This window comes from Myxocyprinus asiaticus, chromosome 13 (genome assembly GCF_019703515.2).
Source record: "Myxocyprinus asiaticus isolate MX2 ecotype Aquarium Trade chromosome 13, UBuf_Myxa_2, whole genome shotgun sequence".
NCBI classification, from domain to species: domain Eukaryota; kingdom Metazoa; phylum Chordata; class Actinopteri; order Cypriniformes; family Catostomidae; genus Myxocyprinus; species Myxocyprinus asiaticus.
In genome coordinates, this window is record NC_059356.1 from 32,197,645 (window position 1) to 32,213,152 (window position 15,508).

General features: G+C 39.6%; 1 protein-coding gene across 7 annotated transcripts in view; it reads left to right on the top strand.

The window, feature by feature from the left end:
• The first annotated feature begins 10,795 nt into the window (after window positions 1–10,795).
• rbfox1 (RNA binding fox-1 homolog 1) overlaps window positions 10,796–15,508 on the top strand; it is a 426,210-nt gene continuing 421,497 nt past the window's right edge. For 2 of the 7 annotated variants that reach the window (XM_051713878.1, XM_051713887.1), the window contains exon 1: window positions 11,481–11,639. In XM_051713878.1, the coding sequence (XP_051569838.1) occupies window positions 11,595–11,639 (45 nt within the window). In that variant the 5' untranslated portion in view covers window positions 11,481–11,594. Of the gene's footprint in view, window positions 10,811–11,480; window positions 11,640–15,508 lie in introns of those variants that run through there. The other 5 variants (XM_051713882.1, XM_051713874.1, XM_051713881.1 and 2 more) reach the window with 5 other exon arrangements.

The window sequence follows — 15,508 nt, forward strand, 5'->3', positions numbered from 1 at the left end:
TCTGTATTAAAAAGTTGTCAGCATCATAAAAGCCATAAATTTGATGTTTGTTTGTTTTTTTGGAGGGGGGAGGAGTGCATTAAGGGGGGCTCCACGTTGGATCTCGCCTAAGGCACCAAGTAAGCCAGTGATATAGAATGTGCGGCCATAGGTGTGCATTTAAAATCCTTTTATACAACAGCCTCGAACACAGCTCATCCAATCAATGTATAATCAGACCTATCCATTTCATAATAAATTATAAAATCTAATGTGATGTTCCATAATAGCAGTCCAGCAAGGACACACACACACACACACACACACTCACACACACAAAACATATTCACTTCACTCCTGCTATGAAATTTGACATATTTTTTTTTTTGTGTGTTTTCTATATATTTGTGCACTGAAAACCTCCTGCATTAGTCACTCTTCTCACAGATTTCTGTGAACTAACTGGCAGATGGTAGCTTTGTGACAGGGGTATTGTCTCTGACATTATGTTAAGGGGGTTGCTCTTGATCGAGTAAACTAGTCGAAGGCTTGCGGAAGAGCTCAGCTGTGCGCACTGAAGGATTCATTTTGTCTGGGTGAAAAATCTGAGTTTATCTCGTATTTTTTGGTCAGCATATCTAGACCCCAGCCAATGGCATTGTGCTTGTCACATGACTGACATACCCGGTGTGACAGCCTGGAGCTAGGTGAAGGCACACTATTTCTACTCTCAATTCATACTGGCATTCTCCATTTTCTCAGCATAAAAGCCAGACAACGCAGGTGGATATTCATTTGATGTGTCCCTGGTGGAGAAAAGAGAAAGATACGCTCTTGTATGTGAATGTCTAATGCTGTCATTGAGCTTGGGGAGAACTAAAATGGATTTTGAGTAGCTCACAGTGATGGGAAATGCACTGTACTGCAGTGGGGTTGCATCTTCCCTTCTTTGGAATTGCATCAGTTAAGTCTGAACCCTTGCGGAATGAATGTGCTCAGGTCATGCTCTTGGTCATAGTCTTCACATGTAAATGTGTCAGAGCACAATCCAACAGGCTGCGTGACTGACTCTTGTCTGAAATTACTTTCACCTGCTGCTCTTTCTGAATGAGAAATCCATTACAAAAGAAGAAATATGTTTGCAAAACTCCAAAGGCTATGCAAATAAAAATACAGTTAGTCTCCTAGGCGACTAAGCAAAGTTTTCACCATCTTAAAGACGTAAGCCTTTGACTTTCAAGGGATTTCCTTTTTCAGTGCAAAGCATCTTCTTCACCCAGTCTTATTTTGGCCGAATGATTCAGCCAATAATATTTTTAGTTTATTGCCTGTTTTGTTGTTGTTGTTTATAGTTGCTTTTTAAATTGTGTCAGTAACCATGGAAACGTGCAATTAAATGAGGGTAGGAAACAACAGCCAGGCCTGTATACACTGTGAGCCAGTGTAGCCTGCATGTGTGTTCAGTGGATGGAATCCTTTCACGCTCCATCTCACCCAGTAATGCGCTTTATGAATTTTGAAGCAAACATTTAGCACCACATTTTTTCCCCTTTTCTATTTGCCCTTCTTTTTCACTGCAAACGTACAGCACAGCATGTTTCTGATGACAAAGGTTATTATGTGGCTGCCTTGGCACTATTAAAGAGAAAAGTCATATAAATGAGAGTGGATCAGAGGGGAGCCCGTTAAATATTTCATAAAGGTTGTTTATCATGGTGTATGTATTACAGACTATTCATAATTTAAGAAAGTAATATTGTGTCCTCCTACTTTGCTATTACTAACTCTCCTATTTTTAATGGCATGAGGGCGGGGCGACTGTGTGCCAAATTACTATGCCGTGCATTTGACATGGTTCCACATGTCTCTGGTCTCCTCCTGATTTCCTGTCTCTCTAGCCCCTAATCTACCCTCAGGGTTCTGGTTGAACTTAGGTGACTAGGGATGTGTGCCCACCACACAAAAAATGGTTCTGGGCCGGAAAACAAATCAACTTTACACCCTAAAACTCACTGGACTCTAAGAAGGTACATGTTAAATTATATACAGATATCATATTTTTGAACTGATTGCTTTGAATTTTATTCATTATATACTTCTGACTGTTGTGTAACGGGCTCTTAGGTCCCGCCTAGTAGGGGATACTACAACGTTACCCTGGAAGACCTAGAAGTGACAGGATCTTAGTCCCCACCCCCGGTGCTTTGAGTCTCAGTATACACAGTAAGTGTGTATATGTTTTAGATTACCTATTGTATAATATACTACAGGAATAAGAAGTGTGGGCTTCAGGCAAATAAGTGTCAACACGGTGGCTTCCTGAAGAATAAAAGTGATGCAAAGTAATAACTTAAGCTCACGTTCCCACCCCCCTAAACCTAATAGTGTAAGTGAGACGCACCTACTCCAAGGTAAGTTCCACAAATAATTATCAACTGTATTACTTTTAACAATTAATAATTTATTTTCTCTTTTTTAGGAAACTGGGAATTCTTCTGAAAAGGTTTTTTTTTACAATTAAATGAAATAATGAAATAAAATAATAAAACAAATAACAGGTTCTCTGAATTTGTCTTACAACCTTTATGAGCCTTCAAGGCTTAACAGTTTCAAACACTTTATATAACACTATTCAGATATACATTCTTTAAAATGAATTTCAATATCTGGACATGTAAATTAACTCACTAGTAACACTGGATGTTATTAAACAAACTCTGAATCAAATCAAAGACTCAAGTAGTACAATTCAAATGATTCACTTCAAATAACTCTGATGACTCTTAACTTCATTCAAATGACTCTTTTGAATCAACTTTATGATTCAGTTTCCATTTGACTCAGATTCACATCAAATAGTTCAAAATCACAGTTCAGGTTCACAATTCAGATAATAACTCAGTTCAGTTCATTCTAACTCAGTAAAATGTTCATATAGGTGTGTGTAAAGAACATTTGTACCAGATTGCAGCAACGATGACTTTGATACGTCGACTTTGCGATGACTTGTGACGACTTGCGATGACTTGCGATGACTTATGATTTATGATGACTTGTAACTTGTGGTGACTTGTAACAGTGAAATAAAACATCTGAGACAGCACAATGAGGAGATGTCGTCTGGTTGACAGGGTAATAAACACAAAAAAAAAAACACCAGAGAATCTTCAGCGTGTCTCGGGAAAAATCTGGAACTTTCTGGAACAAAATGGCGCGGCTCAGTCACAGCACGCACGCAGCCCACTTGAATAGGGTCGATCCACAAAAACAAGAAAAACAATTGTCAGACTCTTCTGAATGCCAAAAATACTCAGAAAAAGGGAAAAAATCACTCCGTGCAAAACTAACTCTTGTTCTAGCTTACTTACAAGTGCACTAAAGCAATTCGCGGGAAAACAACGTATCACAATCTATGACACGGTTCATAGATGACTCCAAAAACGTAGTATGATTCTACAAAAATTTAAATTCAGTATTACGCCAGAAACAACCATGTTCTGAATGAAACTCACAGCTTTAGCAACTCCCTTTTGTGCTCTCGGCCTGACTCTAACACCGTTCTCCGTTCAGTGGCGCAATCAACCGAACTTCTGCTTCAACTACGTCTTCAGTTTCACACGATCACGTCGATGTACACTGAACTCACAAAACTTAAACTGACTGTGTGCCTCTGTCATCCTTTACATTTTCAGCAGAGAAAATGTCTACTTCTTACACAGCGATCATGGTGTGTCTCTCTTCTCGCACAGCGAGCGCAGCGTGACAGTCTTCTCCAATGTCCAAGGCGCGACTGACTTCTACTTCTTCTCTCTTGTGCACAATGTAGACAGCACCACCCACCAAAATAAAAGTCCCTTAGAGAAAAATATATCACCGTTACAGTTGCATCAAAGCAACTTGTTTTATCATAAAATGTTTAAATATGTTCACAAAAATCGTAAGACTCATAAATAAATTCAGTGGAAACGCTGGCTAGTTCTGATAGAGTTTCGCAGTTCCCCCAACTAAGGACGGATTAAGAACTGAGAGGCCCATGGGCCGGTACACCATGGAGGCCCCCCATGACATGTCATGTGACTACGTTCACTTTTATGTGCTACAGGACGCTTGCCAGATTTGGTTGGATTTTTCAAATTGGCAAAAGAAAAGTTTGGAGCAATGTTTTACACGGCCAGTTATATGTACTTTTTAATTATGAACCGATCCAAAATCATGTGTTATTAATAGGGATGTGCATGGTATTCAAATACCAAAATCACTATTCAGTTATTCTGCACATGTTTAGAGGACTTCAACCTGATCTGAGTCCGATGGTACCTGAAAAACCAACAGGTTTTGGGCCAGGTTCTGGACAGTTTTTCCAAGTAGGCTATAGGGCGAGTTATAGGCTGTTCACACGTGCATCGAGGCCATGTAAACACACACTAGACGGATGTCTTTGATCATTGTGCCACAACTCACTGTTAAGTTTAAAATAACTTTAATATTTATAAACACATCTCAAGACACCTGCGTTCTGTTTTACAATTCGTTGTGCAGGACCGTCACATTTTTTTAGACACTGCTAACTTAAAAATAATTTCAATATTTATTAACACATCTCGAGACACCTGTGTTCTTTTTCACCATTTGTTGCGCTGCATCAAACTTTTTAAGCGCAGGTGTCACAAATCAACATTCTGATGAAGTTCAGGTTGCAAAGAGGACTTCATGTGACTGTTACACATGATTCCAGATTGTTTTTCACCCGGTAAAGTTTCAGTGCTTGATAAACAGTGATCCAATGTTTTTTCCCCCTTTTACTCTGGTGTGCAGACAATAATTACACAAGTTACATGCTGAATCATTTTAAAATCAAAGCATCCCGAAGAAGTCCTATAATCTGTAGTGTTCGCTGCCTCATGGAAAGTGAAACAGCCCGGGCAGACTTACACATTTTCCACTGATTAAAAATAGGTCTACTACGTTGCAGGCAGTGACAGAGATAATTTTTTTTCATTTTATCATTTAAAGATCTATGTATTGTGCTATTTAGGTTCATAACTCACCGTGCACTTTATTCCCTGCTATCCGAGATTGTGTTTGACGCATCCATGGCAATAAACTTTCTTTATTCCCGAGTCCTGACAAATAACAGAATAACTGTTCGTGAACTCTTGCGGTTAACCAAATATTACAAACGGTTGCCGTGCACGTAGTTAGGGTATTAAGGCACCTTTCTCTTTATCATTAAACATTAAATGCATGCACGCCTTAAACATTTTAAAGTCATCTATACTGTTGCATGAATTCTGTCGCTTATATGTATTTAAACCATCAGCTTTGTACGCAGCCAGGGTAAACTGCACCTTACCTTTGTGTTTGGAAACGTTCGAGTACGCGCTCAGGGAATCGTCTCACAGGTGCAGCGCATTTATTTGAAGGACTACAGAGAACAGCGTCTGATTTACAAAATGTTTCCAAACACAAAGGTGCAGTTTACCCTGGCTGTGTACAAAGCTGATGGTTTAAATACATATAAGCGACAAAATTCGTCTATGCTTGTGCTGCTGTAGTCCAGCACACATTCGGCCGAACAAATGGTATTTCACATAAGGCTGACATTTACATGGATTTATAATAGGTATCTCAGAATAAATAAATAATTGATTTAGAGCTCGGGCCCTTTGCGTTTAGAGGCCCCTGGGCAACGGCCCAATGGGCCCAGTAGTTAATCCATCGCTGCCCCTAACCAAGCCAGACTATCGCACTGTGAATTCGGCAACAGTAGGTTGAAAGCTCTGCTGCTGAAATCGGTCTTTGCTTACCAAAATTCAAATTAATGCCCCTCAGTGGCCTAAGCAAGAAGTGTTTTTGAACGTGTGGGCATGGGGAGCTTCAGATTCCAGGTGAAATGTCCACAGAGTGGCACCAAAAGCCAGTTATATATTTTAGTTGTAAATTATGTAATACAGTAAATAGGAATGCATAATTTATTAAAACTACCATCTAGCCCAAATCACAACCCTCTGGCTCCAGCATCATTTTGGTGGAATAGGGGTATCTAAGGCACAGTTCACAGTCGGGGTCTGTCAGTAATTCAGCAGTATGCACTTGATTTCAGGGTACATTAACTTTCGGAAGCTACATGTCGATTTCCTGTGTGATCAAGTTGGCTCCGGCTCCAGCATCAGCATCAATTTGGTGAAATAGGGGTATCTAAGGCACAGTTCACAGTTTCAATTGACTTTCCTTCCCAAAACAAGTTATCCGAGCTGGGCACAGCCATTCTATTAAATATAATAAACTATATGGAATGAAAATGGGTGGATGAAAATGAATCTTCAGGGCAGACCGGATGACATGATGAGGACAGTGCTGCAATTGTTGTGCTTTTGCAGGAGCCTGCAGTACTTCTAAATTATTTGCTGCCAACCAGGGCCATGGGAAGATGATCTGAAAAGTGGATGAGGGACACAATTATAAAACTTACCAGCTTGGTTCATGAATATTAATCAGGCAGCATCATGTATTTAATATTCAAACGGCCCTCAAGTCCTACCTGATTTGCTGAGATGAGATGATGGTAAAGTGACACTAGCTATAGTAGGATTGCCGACATCATTTGTGTGCTGCCAACACAACCCTTTAAATTGTTGTTTTATGTGGCCAACTACAATTTATTTTCCTTCAGATATGGCTTCTTGGTTTGGCATTGTAATAAGGCAATGAGAAAGGTCACCTGTGACTGAAACGTTCACCATTCTCCAGCAAAAGCACACATTTCTCGCATATAGTGGTTGATGTGTTTTTTTTTTCCTCAATAATAATGTGCAGGCTTTATATTTTCTCTATTTTTCTTTCATACTGCCACCAAGCAAAATAACACTCTAAAAATATAATTACTACAAACTTGGAATGTTAGAACAGTAAGAATAGTTGCTATGTCCCTGTTACCAACACATCATCTTTCTCTTTTTCTCCTGCTCTTGTATTCTTGGCTGCTGCTTGTACAGACCTTAAGACAGTCATTCGCTTGCATTGAAGACAGACACAAAGACCATTCTCTTTATCAGCCTCCATTCCTGTATTGCAGGAGATTCTTCTGCATGCTCTAACGAGCCCCCAGCACCTACAACATGGCAGCTTAGAGGTCAATGAGTCTTTCATACATCAATATTATTTTGAACATTCCGTCCTGATGCCCAAGGCATTTTATTCACAAATGGAAGAAATATGAATGCTGCTAGAGATAATCAGTGTGAAACTCAAGATTGTGAAGGAGATGGCTGGAATTGTTTTATTGATTTGGCTGTAAAGGTATGAGCAGTACTGGACTGGGTGTTGGCACGTTGATGGATGATGCTCCGTGGCTCCACTCTGGAATAAAGAACATTTTGCTGTTTCACAGAAATGTGGTGGAAGGCAGAACCAAATTGGAATGACAGATCTAAGTGTGTCTGACAGTGTTCTTTGCACAGGCATTGTCCTAAAAAGACAAACCACTGATCAGCAAATCCATCGAATACCCACCTAGTGCAAGGGGAAAGCCCACATGCATTCCAATCATAAAATGCAGCATCAAAGCACTGGCCACATTCATTTTGCCTGGTAAGACAAATTCAACAAATTTTGTTGGTCCTGGAGCTAAATTCCTGTCAAAGAAACAGCCCTATCCATATCCTTTCCTTTAACCCTTCCTTTAACCATAATCTAGCCTTTGCCCTAAATTTACCGGGGATAGTTCACCTAAAAACGAAAATTTTGTTAGCATTTGCTTACATTTTGTTCCAGACCCATATGACTTTCTTTCTTCTGTGGAACACAAAAGGACATGTGAGGCTGTAAATCTGAATGGCTGATAGTAATATTGTTCCAGGTCCAACAAGGATGTTGATCCTGGAACACATGCTACCCAGCAGAATCCCTGAAGTACTCCTGTTTTCAGTATTGCCAATCTGTGTAATAACAAAATGACATGGCTGCGAACGCAGCGGCTACAAAGTGACTATGCCATGCCTCTGTCACGCCACTTCTCACCTCATTAATTTAAATCATAAAGTATCAGTTCAATTACATAAGCATTCATCTGCCACAGACTGCAATCCTAATTCATGCCAGAGCTCGGCTGAACCAGGATCTGTTGATGAGTCATACAGTTTTGAACTTGTTAGTTTATCATGGATTAGTTGCAAGATGGAATTTCACTCTCACAGGCAGAGAAGTCAATTCCGTTACCCATCTCCCTCAATTAGGTGCTGAGGTAGGGTGCAGTTCTGGGTGATGAGGCCCTGACCATCTCTCCTGGGCAAAGCAACTGTTAAATGCTTTAAAATTTTTCTAAGTAAATAAGTTGATGAAACGGCACTGGCAGAATTGAGGAGGACAGCGGAGTAATAAATGAAAGTAATAAACAGAATCTGATGAGATTATCCTAAGATAATAGTCTAGAAGGCTGTCACAATTGAATTGCTGTTCATATTTGAATATATATTGAGTTTCTACATGCATGCTAATCTCTCTATCGACTTTTTCGTTGCTCAGTAGAAAGCCACATCCCCTGAACTTTTCCGACAAACACGTTATAGTCACCATCAGGCTATTTGGCGATCAAGCAGTGTCTCTTATTTAAAGAGGGAGGAGGTAATTATGAGAATGCCGGTTAAATAATTTGTGCAGATTTAAACAGGCGCTCAGACAATGAAGAGATGAGGCAGGCCCCCTGCCAGGAGCTGTGGAGAGAGAAAAATCCTCTTAGCTCATTCTTGGATATACTGTATGTGACCAACGATCACCTTGAATGCTTTGCCTTGTCATCGTTCAACACGTCAACACTACAATTATTACTTAAATGATTTGGAGGCCCACGCACAAAGGTAAAGCTGTTACGTGTAATAGGAGCAAATTAAACAGATGAAATGAAATCGAAATGTCTCGTTTCAGTTCTCCCTGGCATTGTGCACTCCCCTCGTTTAATCCGGCCTTATCGCGAAAGCATGAAGAACAGCATATTCAATAATGGCAATTTATAGAGACTGCCGCTGCCTCTGCTACCTATGGCCCAGATTTTATCAGCTTATCGTTAGAGTTGTCCTTGATGCATTCCTGGGCTCTTACAGTATGTTTGCAGCCAAATTGCCTGCGTTTCATCCATGAAATACTAAACATATAATAACCATGTGCTAGAATCTTGGGACAGAAAAAACCAGAGAAAAAACTAGAGCACTTGAAAAGGAACTAAAGGAATGAATCTATACCACACATATGACTCCAACACTATTTGTGTTCATAAAAATGGGAACTGAATAATCCCATTAGTGATCAGGTTGGAAAAAAAGAGGCGCTGTGAAAACAAATGGCATGGTGCCAATTTTAATTTGAGTAAAAGTATAGGGGTGCAGGGGGGGAGACCTGAATGAATGGTAACCTATTACCGTTATTGTGTTGGAGTCTCATAAATAACCATAAATGTTGCCAGGGAGGAATGTCTAATCCACTGTACAGAAGCGCTTGGCTTGTCTGTCCATCTCCCTGATGCTCTCTTTAGCCTCTGTCCTCCTCCTGTCCCCTTGCTCACATTTGCACCTAAAGTGGGATGTTGGATGTCAACAAGGTGGCCCTACAAGGTGGCCTATTTTGTAATGTCTTGGGTATTTAATGCATGAGGTAATAGCATCACGGCTTGAGGAACGGCACCAAAAAAAAAAAAAAAAAAAAGTGGGGCCCTGAGGTGTACAGCCTTGTACTGTAGATAGAAGGATATGAAAATCCCATTCGCAACCCATTTTACTACAGTAATATGACATGTTTCCAGTGAAACAGGATATTTGAAGAGAAAAACAATGTAGGACGGGACTTGATTGTATCCACCGAGAAATGATTGGATTGTGAAAAGTGGGCATTCCAAATCAGAATGGTGAGTTTACTGAATAGCTATTTAGCTACTGGTTAACAATAGCCTAAGTGACGTTTCAGAGGAAGAGCAAGTTATTACAGTGTAATAAGTGCAATTTACAGTGTAAAAATAGAGATTTGCAATTTTCACAGTAAATTGGTAATTACTGTATGTCCTAAGAACCAGTGAGTGTCCAAAAACACAGAAGTAAAAGATGGCAATAGGTGTTTTCCAGTTTTTATCTGGAATAATACGACCAGGAACATGTATTAGGAAAATAAATATGGTGAATTTTAATTTCATGTTGACAAGTTTGCCATTAATTTTAATTTCAGTGAAGAACCATTTCACTGGAGGTATAAAAAGTGATCATGCACCATTTTAAGAAATGCAAATGCTAAATGGTCAAATTCCCCAAATGTGATGTGTTTTGCTTGAAGGATGACTATCAGGCAATAAACATCCCAAAGCTATTAGTTTATCATTTTGCAGTTACGTGGGGGAACATTTTCAAATTACACTGGCGAATTAGGAATGATACAAAATGATAAAAATGACAACCTTAATTTGCACGGCATGCATTAAAACACCCTAATAAACATTGTGTGCCGCTAAGAAATTGGAATGTCAGGGCAGGATGGAATACATATTAAACATCATGTCTCACGGCACTTGAGAGCAGCGGGGATGTAGTTACACAGAGGTCACCGATGACAAGTCCTTTAGTCTCCCTGCCTGATGCAGCTCTGTGGGGGCTGCTGCTAACCCAATTTATGTAGACTGTCACCGAGATTTTGCAGCGTTGACTCCTATCACACTGATCTACACTAGCCTCCCACTGCTCGTGAGAAAAAAGGGAGATATTTCCTTGTCATAGGTTTGTCAGGTGTCACAGTTGTCAAGGACCTTGCAGTTGACTAATACCTTTCGAGATCTCGACCTCATGCCAGGGATGGGGTAAGTCCATGAGAGGCCTCATGTTAAACTTATCAGCAGTGACTGCTAAGAGGCATGAGATGGACTACTGTGATTGCATTTCAGATCAAAGGCAGGACACAGTTAGAGTGTTAAATACAACAGGGTTAAGGATGGAATAATTAATGTGCTATTCAATGGCAATATCTGTCAGATTTATAAGAGCATAAAGATGATAGAAAAAACCAAAATATGCCTGTATAGGTGGATTTTATTATTATTATTATTCTATTGATTACTGTTTTGCACAAAATACTGTAAAATATTATAATGAAGACATTATAAATACAGTATGGATCTTTTGAGAGAAAAATTGGATGAATATTGAGAATTATTTAGGTTTTCATTTCATGCATGACCCTTAATACAAATAGGTGGCTATGCCATAAAATAACTTTAAGACTGAACACATTCCTCGACATGTGCCACTTACTAGACATACTTTCGGTTCACAGAAGCACCAGGATTCAAAAATGTTCCCGTGCATCACTTTCGAGTTGTTTACACCAAACCCCGGAGCCAAAGTCAGGCTCAATGGTGTGAACTTGAGAAGAATCACAAGGATGAGTGCGGCACAGGATCTGGACAGGCGCGTGGAGTGACAGATGCAGTCATTTACATGGCACCACGTGGATACGGTCCACTGACTAGCACTCGCGCGGTCTCCGTTGCCCGTTCTGACTCTCTCTCCGTGCGCGCAATCGGTTTACCTCCACCAAGAAAACAGGAGGCACTTTTCCTTCGCTTTTTCGCTGCCCCGACCACAATGAAATCTTGGCAGCTAATTGCAGTCGTCGGAGATGCCCTTCAGGTAAGACACATGAGCGGTGGGTAGAAAGGAAAATGAGCGCGTGTTTAACGCGAGGAGGAATTTGAACGCGAATTCGTGGGATGTTTTCCGTGCGCCGCCGTTAAATCTTCAGCCCGACACGTTTTTTCTTCTCTTTCGACTCTCGCTTGAGCCTTATTGCAACATCAAAGGTTAGTGGTGACATCTCAACAGCTTGGCTTGTATTTGCATATTGATGCACGCCTGAGGTTTGTGGCGTTGAGGGATATTTCTCAGGGACTTAAGAGAGAGAGACAGGTGCTTTCTGCATGGCATGTGTTTGGGTATAGGCATGCTCTGAGATCGCCTGAGTGAAGGAATGGTCCATATCTCATGCAGTCTCTTTAATACTAAAATGACGATACACTGACAGATTTCAAGCTAAATAAATCACCTTCGTGATGATTATTAATCACAAAGTTATGCGCGCATGAATTTACCTGGATGATTAAGCAATTAAGCTGCTGATGCTTAGATCAATGTGGTTTATCAAAACTATAAATGTAACAGCAGCGACTTTGATCTTGATCATTTAGTTGCTGGCACATCTGCAGCTGGAAAGTTGGTCTCAGTTTATTGTGCATTTTCTCACACTGAGATCAATAAAGGCAGCTGTCTCTGACAGTGAGATTCAGATTGCTGTGCTTTGTCTGATATAATATCACCTTTGTAAAGAAGACAGTGCATTGAAGGACACACACACACACACACACACACACACACACACACACACACACACACACACAAAGATATTTCGTAAAAATAAACAACAATACGGCAAACAAAGAATAGCACCTTTCAGTCTCAGGTTTTCATTTGGAGATGGACTGGTGGCTGCTTTGTCAGTGCCTTATGGTTTGGGTCTGTGTGAATAGAGTGTTCTTTCATAGATGTGGGACAAGGCGCTTAGTCACAAACTGACTGCTTTTGCCACTGTAGCTACTTTAATAAATATATACTTCATTTCGAGAATTTGAAGTTATGGAGAGTGTGTTGTATATGTAATGTGTGTCAGTGTAATAGGTTTGTGCGTACCGAATATGGGTGTTTGGTTCAATTTGTTTTACTTTTTTTATTTTGTATAATATAGAGTGAATACAGGAAAAGTGGGACACTTAGGTGTAACTATACAGTATATCATTGTCTGTATTAAAGGAATAGTTCAACTGTTCACCCAAACATAAAAAAAAAAAATAAAAAAAAATATCTCTTCATCATTTACTCACCATCATGGCATCCCAGATGTGTATGACTTTCTTTCTACTGCTGAATACAAACTATGATTTTTAGAAGAATATCTCAGCTCTGTAGGTCCATACAGTACAAGAGAATGGGTACTAACATTTTGAAGCTCCAAAAGCAAATAAAGGCAGCATAAAATATTCCATACAAATCCAGTTGTAAAATCCATGTCTTCAGAAGCGATATGATGAGTGTGGGTGAGAAACAGATAAATATTTAAGCCCTTTTTTACTATAAATCTCCACGTTCACTTTCACATTCTTTGTGCATATCACCACCTACTGGGTAGGGAGGAGAATTTATATAAAAAAAGGACTTATATATTGTCCTTTCTCACAAACACCTATCGTATCGCTTCTGAAGACAGATTTAACCACTGGAGTCGTGTAGCTTTTATGCTGCCTTTTTATGCTTCAAAATTTTGGTCACCGTTCATTTGCATTGTGAGGACCTACAGAGCTGAGATATGTTTAAAAAAATCATGATTTGTATACTGCAGAAGCTAGTCACACATCTGGGATGGTATGAGGGTTAGAAATGAAGAGAGAATTTTGTATTTTATGTGAACTATTCCTTTAAGTCCAGCATTAAGTTAATCTATAACTATAATGAAATGACACTGTAATTTACCTGTATTACTACCCACCCTAGACGTGACCAGCAGGGCTGGATATAGGGGGGTGCTGGGGTGGGCTTTGCCCATTCAGTAACAGTGAATGCCATTTCTACCCTCCCCCAAAAGTGCAAGTGAAGCACTTGCCGTCATGGGGCTAACCATAAACATAACGCAAGTGCGCTGAAGACACTCCTCTATCGTAGGTTATTGCCCCCCTAATGTTACGTTTCTAGAGCCGGGCCTGGTGCCCAGTAAGACTATACTGATAGTATGTCAGTTTTGCCATCATTAAAGTTATTTCAGCTGTAGCTTCTTTTAGGGATTGTTCACCCAAAAATGAAAATACTGTCATTGTTTTTTCCACCCTCATGTTGTTCCAAACTTGTATTACTTTCTTTCTTTCATGGAACACAAAACATCTGCTTTTGTGTTCCATGAGAGAAAGTAAATCATACAGTTTGGAACAATTTGACATTAAATAAATGATTAGACAGAATTTTTTAGTTTCAGGGTGAACTATCCCTTTAACTCAGTAGAATAAGTTATGATGGAGTGTGTGATCTACACAGGTATTTGTAGAAATATAGACCCTGTGTTCTGTTTTATGAGAGAGATTGTAACTTCCGATTTAATCAGGCTCTGGTTTATTTGACAGACTGGAGAAGGGGTCTTAACCTTATGTTAACAGACAAGAACACTTGTAATACGTCACCTGAGTGGAGTACCCAGGTCTCCTAATGGAAGGCACCTAATACCACTGTCACAAAACCATGGTTAATGGGCTATCCCATTTATAACTTATTACACATGGGTCTACTGTATATTGGTCATCTGTTTTGGCACCCACATGGCAGTAAGAGTGAATGCCATTTTATATATCCAGAATTCTCCGTGGTTTATTCAAAACAGCTACCTTTGACTGTTAACACAAAACCCTGTTATAGATGGCTATTTCCAGTTCTTAAATCAATAAACAGCATTTATTGTGACAGAGGGGCATTTCATGCTTAACTAACAATAGTGTAATAAGGTAATTAAGAATCTGCTATTTTCATATTGTTAGCAATATAGGCACAAGAGCACCAGAACCTACAATTCTGACTAGTAATTATAATGCTTGATGGCCAACTGCAATAAAGCATTGCTCCCTGCACCCTGCTTAGTATATGGCAGAAGACCAATTTTCATCCCGAAGTTAATAGTTAAAAATGTGGTTTCTCACTGAGGAATATAATGTACAAACTAAACAATAACAGCTGAGCCTGTAGATGGTCCTACACAGTGCCGATGGGGTTTTTTTACAACAAATGGAGACTGAATCACTATGGCTATGACACAGTGCCAACAAATGGAAGAAAATGTGCCAAGATCCATGGCACTACAATATGTCAAAACGCTCTGTATAGTTTCTCCATGCCTCAGATGATTTATGGTGTTATTTTCTACACCAGATGAATTTGGCACTAATAGATGAACTTCTAAATGCTTTCATGAGAAACGTCTGAAGCTAACACACAATGTTTTGAAAGAAAAAAAAAAGGTACTGATAGGAGGACAGTATTGCTGAAACAATTAGTCGACTTTATCGACAACGTCGACAATAAAAAATTGTCGCCAAATTTTTTGTTGTCGAGTAGTCGTTTGATCTCATTTAACATAACATGAGATCACATTAAGCTGTAAGGATGATGCGCGAGAGCAGCACTGCAAATCGCACCTGACTGGGGAGAGGAAGAAAACACAGCTCACAGTCCAGATGCACTCTAAACTTTCACAGCTTCAGATGATGTAGATTGCAAAGTATGAGGGAATTATACAAAAATAAAGTAAATACAGAAGCACTCTTGTTGTGGAATAAGCGGAGTTGGAGCTCTTTAAAGGAAACACCCTGGCAATACATCTTTAATGCAGTTATATTTACTGCATTATAGCTTTATTAAAGTAAAAATAATATGGAAGCAGATCACGTAAATAACTACAAAACTGGCATTTC